At 46.3% G+C, this 7,448-nt stretch overlaps 1 protein-coding gene and 1 pseudogene across 1 annotated transcript in view; both read right to left on the bottom strand.

The window, feature by feature from the left end:
• PGAM1 (phosphoglycerate mutase 1) overlaps positions 1 to 359 on the bottom strand; it is a 6,194-nt gene extending 5,835 nt beyond the window's left edge. The window contains exon 1 of the mRNA XM_006925916.3: positions 159 to 359. Coding sequence (XP_006925978.1) covers positions 159 to 297 — 139 coding nt within the window. The 5' untranslated portion in view covers positions 298 to 359. The remainder of the gene's footprint in view (positions 1 to 158) is intronic.
• A 7,040-nt stretch (positions 360 to 7,399) lies between these two features.
• The window catches only part of LOC112474188, a 178-nt pseudogene continuing 129 nt past the window's right edge, over positions 7,400 to 7,448 (bottom strand).

Consider the following 7,448-nt stretch of genomic DNA (forward strand, 5'->3'; position numbering starts at 1 on the left):
TGGGCCCATTTTCTCAATTGCAAAATAAACTGCTAGTGAAATAAAGCTCAAGGTCTTGGCCCTCTCCCGGAGGGCGCAAGGGCGAGTGAGATGGCTCTGACCAAGTGGCGCCCGCTGGGGCCTTCGCATCCCCACCCACAGCGTGGCCCGCTCCGCACCTCGCAGTGCCTGCCCGCCGCGCTTCGCCTCTTCGTGCCCCGCCGAGCTCAGGTCGGCGTCGTACCAGCCGCTGAAGCGGTTCTCCAGGTTCCACGCGCTCTCGCCGTGCCGGATCAGCACCAGCTTGTAGGCGGCCATGGCGGCAGCTCCGAGTGCAGTGCAGACTGGGGATCGCCGAGATTCCGGAGTGGCAGTCCAGCCCCCGCGCGCCTGCGCGCTCGCGCCCCACCTCCCGGCTCCGACACACTCGCTCACCCTAAACCTTTCCACTCGCTAGAGGCCGCCGTCCGCCCGCCGTGTGTGCGCATGCGCCCCGAGCCGGCGCTGCGACCTCCGCGGGGAGGGGGCGTGCTCCCGCACGCCAGGGCGCATGCGGCCTCCGCAGTCGGCCCCGCGTCTGCCGCGGAAGTCACGGAGCGCACGTAAGCGCTGAGGGCGGTGCGACCTCTGGGCGGCGGTGGGACCTGTGTGCGAGTACGAGTGTTCCAGAGCCACCCTGTTCTCGCGGAATAGCTATCATTCTTTAGCCATTCGTTGTAATAAAATGACCTTATCATCCCAATCCTGATGCCCTGGCCCTCCCAAAGAAAGCTTAACCTTGGCTTATTCAGACTGAACTTTTTGTCCCTCTGCCTTGGTCCTAATCTGTGCTCCCAGTCTAACTCCTGTCATATCCCTTTCTCCTCCCCCTGAATTCTACTTCTATTCAAGATTGCTATGCTCTTGTCTAGTCGGGGTCGCACACTTCTGCATTGAGTAGGAAGTGTGAGTAAGGAGAAATCTGAGTTCAAATACGTCTCTTTCTGGTTAGCTGTGCAACCTAGAATGAGTCACTCAACTTCTCATCCTCAGTTTCCCCATCTATAAACTGGAACAATAATGACATTTATATCCACCTAAAGCACTGCTGTGAGAAGTTAAATATGCACTTAGGCTTTGCCTAGCAAATAGTCGTGAATATAACAAGTATATAATTAACATTAATAAATATCATTAGCAGTGTAATCAAGAAGGCAAAAACTATTTGATAAGGGGCACCATTTCAGAGGACAGGAGTCTGGGGCTCCACAGACAGACTTCCCTTTCAGGATGCCTGGTAGGGATGCGTTACCCACTGGAATTGGAACTAGGCAGATAACTAGGATACTTTGGGCAGGAAGCCAAGGGAATCTGTGCTACTAGCTTTAGAAAAAGAGCTCAGGAAGCCTACTTAATTCTTTTCAACAACTCTGTCTCTGGAAGGAATCTCTCCTCACCTTGGAATTCTGAGGAACTCTGATAACTATGCACCTCACTTATGGTACATCTACCTCAGATCATCAGAGGGATTTTTTTTTTTTTTAATGTATGCATCAGATCTACTCAACTAGAAACTCCTTGAGAGTGGGCACCACATCTTAACTATTTTATAATCCCCTATGCACACATGCACTTAGCATGATGCCTTTGCCCTCGGTAGACTCCCTCAGTTTCCCCGAGTGTCCCAACTGGAACAGACCTTGAAAATCCTCCACTGTAAGTCCCCATCTTCTGTCCCCCCCAATTCTCATGTAACAGATGAGGAAAGTGAGGCGAACCTTTCAAAAGAACAGGAGATAAGCAGGGGACCACATTCATTAGTGAGAAGTCAGTTGATCCATGAAGAAAGGCCCCAAAGTTGGGGCTTGCTATGTAGGAAGAAAGGGGGGAGCCCAGGGAAATACAGAGAGTTGGGGGACAGGAAGGACCATTGTGAAGACCGTTGAGGCTTTGCAGCCCGAAACCAGAATTCTTAGGCAGAGATTGGAGTCTATTCGACATCTATCACAGCATCACAAATCTGTGAAGTTTAGAGCCTATCAAGCCAAGGTGATTTGTTAAATGTCAGTAAGAGCAAAGATAAACCAGTGTGTTTTGCCTGCCACTACTTTTTCTTTTTAAAATCTTGTTATCTCTGTTGAACACAAGACACACAGACATTTGTCAAGAACTGATTCCTGGGCCCTTCTAAAGAACTGGGCAGATGCAGGATGCACTCACAGTCCAAGAACAAAGCAGATGTGAGGGGCTCTGATCACAGAGCAGCCTAAAAGACCCACTGCATAGCTCCTAACCAGGTCACTGCCCTCCCTTCTCTGCTCTGCAGGGAGCAACTGTAGCCAATAAGTCTTTCTGCAGGGAGTGTGGGCGTGGGCATCTGCGCTCCAGATCTTCTTAGCTCTCATCTCCTGGGCCAGAGGCATTCATCAATGGTGAGCCCTCATCTCTGCCTGGGTTCTCCAGCCAGCCTCTAAACCCTTTCTTATGGCAGACAGCCTCCCTTCTAGCACAGTGTTTTAATTCCTCGGGCCTCAGGGAAATTCTAATTCTAATGTCTCAGGACTCTAATAGCTTTCAAACAGCCAGCTCGTTGGTTAAGCAGTTACAAAAACTCAGATTAAAATTATCAGCGGTCTCACCCCATCACCCTCCTCTGTCCCTTAAAACAATAAAGGCCTCTTTCAGCCTCCCCCCCGCCTTTTTTTTTTTCCTACAGAAGAGTGTCTCCCTTATCAATTACAGAACATTCAGTGAAGGACTCAACTTAGAATCGCAGTGGGGTAAACCAAGTCTTCTGCTGAGCAGAAGGAGGGGTGGCTGCTGGTCAGCCCACAGTATTCCCTGTCAGGACACCACATGTCTTTACTTGTTGAATCTTGCAAACTCATCACCTGATGTTCCGATCTCCCAATTCTGCTGGTGTCTGAGGAGGAGAGGGTTTCTGCCTTGGAGAGGGCGTGAGCTCAGATGATGGTGGCTAAGGCCTCAAGACTCTGAGGAAAGGAAGCAGTGTTTCAAGGAGGGGCAAAACACATGCCCCAGCTCTTTCAAGTTATTATCTGAAGATAAACAGCTGGAACGGGTGCTGCCAGAAAAGTAAAAGGAGAGTTCGGCTGCAGGCTTGTGGCTTCCTAAGATGCCCCTGACAGCACCCTCTCTGCTCCCCCAAACCCAGCTTCCGACTTTAGTGTCCAGCCCAGCCATAGTACAGATCCTTCTCTCTGGATTAAGGAACTCTTTCGGTCTCTGAAAAGAAACCATCAGGTGTGCTCCCAGCCCTCTGCCTCCAGGCCTTGCATGTGATAACTATGATGATAAAAATGCTCAAAGCCAGGAAATAAGCCAAGCTTTTTGACCCTTCTGCTTTCCTTCATATATAATTGTTTTCCTAGTCTCTGTATTTTTTTAATTTAATTCTAAGTATAAAACAGGCAGACACTTTGTTATTTAGGAATAATTTATACTATGTTTAGAGAATGACTGGGAGATTCATAGTGTGTTAGCTCTGAGAAGCAGTTGACATGATTTGCAGGAAATGTATTCAGGGAAATGCCTTAGACAGGAAATGGAGAGAAAATAAAACAAGACTGTCAGAGTATATGTGAAGGATGGAGGGAAGGAAGGATGGGCAGGTGTAAGCATCTTAGACTATGGTGCATTTCTAAGGGAAATTCAGCAAGGCTGTCAGGGAATCTTTGAGCCAAAATCACCCCTCAGAGGAGTCCCTCATCTTCCAGGACCGGGCCTTTGTATTCTTGATGCGGGGCTACTAAGTCATGGCTGGACTGCCCATGGGTAGCGTGACCTCTGTCTAAATGCCATGAGGGATTTCAGAGTGACACAGTGGGGGCCTTCAGTCAATCAGCTGTATGAGACCTTTGAGGAGTATTCTCATGGCTACCACAAGTACATTCTATAAATTTATCAGAATGTTTTTAGGTCAGCCCTACCTACTCATTGACTGAGGAAAGCTACTAAAGAAACGTGTCAACCAAAGGCAAGGTGACCAGGTTTCCAATATGCCTGTTAAAGATTTTGCCAGGGGTCAAGCAGGGATGCTGGTGGCTGTTATATTTCTGACTGCAGCGGAGGAAAATGCTTGTTTCCCAGAGGCAACAAATGGGAGCCAAATCTGCGCTGTCCAGCCTCAGAAACATGGACAAAGAAAGAACAATCATCAGAAACTCATGAGTTCCTCAAATGGCTAAACATGGATTACCATATGATCTAGCCATTCCACTCCTGAGCATATACTCAAGAGAAATGGAAGCATATGTCCACACAAAAACTTGTACACAAATGTTTATCGAAGCGTTATTCATAATAGCCAAAAGGTAGAAACTGCCCAAATGTCCATCAAGTGATAAATGTATAAACAAAATGTGGTATCTCCATACAACGGGATATTATTCAGCCATAAAAAAGAATGAAGTACTGATATATGCTACATAGATGAACCTTGAAAATATTATGCTCAGTGATAGAAGTCAGCCAAAAAAGAAGTCAGAGAGAGGCATTCTTATCTCCCCCCAAAAGGTGACACACTGTATGATTTCATTTTTATGAAATGTCCAGAATAAGTAAATATATAGAGACTGAAAGTAGATTAGTGGTTGCCTAATGCTGGAGTGTTGGGGAGTGATAAATAAAAAATATGGTGTTTCTCTGTGAGGTGGTGAAATGTTCTAAAATTGACTATGGCAATGGTTGCACATACCTGTGACTATACTAAAAACCATTAAATTGTATACTTTAAATGGGTGAAGTGGATGGTATGTGAATTATATCTCAATATAGCTGTTTTTTAAAAAAGTTTTAAAAATTATTTTTCAAAAAGAAAAAAAAAACAACCAACCACATGAACCTAGCCACCAAAAGCCAATGGCAGGGAAGTGGGTATAGGTGAAGAACTCAGGGAACTCTAAAATGACTGCTGAAGCTTGCTTTTAGTGCTAGCTCTGATGCAGCTCCCAGTCAGCTCCAGTGGGGATCCTCAGGGGTGTGGTTGGGTAAGCACACATGGTTCTTGCTGAGCCAATGGAGGGACATGAAAGAAGGATGAAGGAAGCAACTCTAACATGGAATCCTGATGCCAGAAATGCATTCTTACTCCAAAATTAAACCTTCAGTAAGAAGGAAGAGAGAAACTACCATACCCAAGGAAAGACTATCCTATTGCCGTGGCAACAAGTAACCCCCTCACACACATGGTTTTAAATCATTTAATCTATGACAACTCATCTCAGTTTAACTGAACAACCACAGGCCTCAGTGGGCATGCTTCTGTAAGCCAGTCAATTAGCAACAGCCACACTCTGGTTCACCAATCAAACCCTAACCTGACCTTCGCACCTCCCAGCACCTTACAGATCACTTTCCTGCTCCACTCAAAGAGATTGTACCTAAGAGGCATTGCTCCGCCTTCCTTAAGTAAGTAATAGATTCAGCTTTTTGTTTCAGATATCGAGAAGTGATCTTTTCTTTAGACACACTCAGAATCTGGAATAGTACCTTCCTGGGAATAATTTATCCTCACTTCTAGGACTATTGCTAGCTTCTATGATGTGATTGGTGAATTAGAAAAAGGCCAAACTTTCTTCTAAACAAGGCCCCAGTGAGGACTAGATTTAATTTAGGAGGGAGAGGGGCTGCAATGTACCAAACTAAAAGACTACATTTCCAAACCCTTCTGCAGCCAAATTCAACCAAAAATTACTAATCTTTGACCATTTAGGTGTAAGTGGAATTGGCCTAAAGGGAGATGACTTGGCCAGGAGATGAGGCCTTTTGGAGATGAGCCACCATGCCAACTTGGACTTCACACCTAACTCTTTATTTCCTGGGTGTGAAAGAATTAACCTTGTGTTTTTAAGCCGCTCTTCCTCCCTTTCTTCTTAGAGTCTGGGTTGTGAATATGATGGTTCGAGCTCCTGCAGCCCATCTTTGGAGCATGAGGTGACACTGAGGAAGGAAGTCACACATCATGGAGGGTGGAGCAGAAAAGTAGAAGAAGCCCAGGATCCTAAAGACTCTGTGGAGCCACCATGCCAACTTGGACTTCACACCTAACTCTTTATTTCCTGGGTGTGAAAGAATTAACCTTGTGTTTTTAAGCCGCTGTAGCCAGGTCTCTGTTACAACAGCTGAACATGGTTCCTTACCAATACAGAGGGATTTGAAGTGGCAAGAGGGGGAAGGTTTACTTTTGGAGTAAGAATGAATTTGGGGGCATCAGGATTCCAGGTTAGAGTCATGATCATGCTGTCTCTTTTCACCCAGACTCTCTTCTGCTAGTCATGGATACTGTGGGGAAAAAAGGGTGGACTCCTCCTTGAGGACAGTCCCTGCCTTTGAACAGGAGTGCATCTCCCATGCCCAGTTACTGGTCCTTTCCACACTAGAAAGGAAACATGCTTCCTCTTTAGCACACCAGGCCATTTGCTCATTCCCCTAGACTTACTCTAGGAAGCCAGCTCTTCTTCCTAAACGTTCTTAGCCAAATAGAATGGTAATGACCGAGAAACCAAAGGACACTCGGTCTTCTGCAGCAGTGATGTGCCAGGCACAGTGCTAAGCATTCTGTCTGCATTAACTACTTTTAGCCTCAGAACAGCAGCCCCATTTTTAAATGAGTAACTGTGGCTTAGAAAGTTTAGCCCCCTGCCCCTGGTCACATCTAGGATGTAGCTCCAAATGCAGACTTGCCTAAGTCCAAAGTCAGGGCTTTAACACAGCTCTAGAAGTTAGGAAAACCCTCCAGAGCAGCTGCAGCTCCACGCCTTGGCCATGATGGACTGCCCAGGTTGATAAAGACCTTCTCCCTCCCCCAGAACTTGGGCCCTAAGTTAAGCACCCAGTCCATCCACTTCCTTTTTGTTTGAGCAATAAGCTAGGCCTCCACTTCCCTTTCCTCTTACCCAGTGTCATAACAGATTACAGCTTTGCTGACCGAAAAATGGCTTTCCTGTTCCCCTTGGGTTCAGCACTTTGAATGCAGCACCCCTGTTCCCTCCACATGTGTCTCACAGATGATTTTAAGAGTAGTGGCTACAGATGGGGCTCCTGAGCTAAGAGTTGGATGTCTCAGCTCCTGCCCCTTGACCAACTGTGTAACTTTAGGGGTATCACTGAATTCCGGGGAATCATGTTTCCCCATCTGTGAAATGAGGACAACTGCTTTATCCTCTTCATGTAGATAATGGGTGGGAAGATGTTTTGGATAATAATTAGCTTGCATTTATTGCCTGTTCACTGTGTGCCAGGGAGTGAGCTAAGCACTTTACATGTATTGTCTTATTTAGTTCTCATAAATCCTATGAGTAAGCATTCTTTTTTTTTTCTTTTTTCTTTTCTTTTTTTTTTTGAGGCAAGCAACCCTTGGTTGATCCCACAGATTGCAAGGACCTTGTCAGCTTACAACCCCCTATTTCTTTATTTTTTATGCCTACAGCACCTGGTCTTCCTAGGTGGTCTCCCATCCAAGTACTAAC

This window comes from Pteropus alecto, unplaced genomic scaffold, assembly GCF_000325575.1.
Source record: "Pteropus alecto unplaced genomic scaffold, ASM32557v1 scaffold88, whole genome shotgun sequence".
Classification (NCBI taxonomy): domain Eukaryota; kingdom Metazoa; phylum Chordata; class Mammalia; order Chiroptera; family Pteropodidae; genus Pteropus; species Pteropus alecto.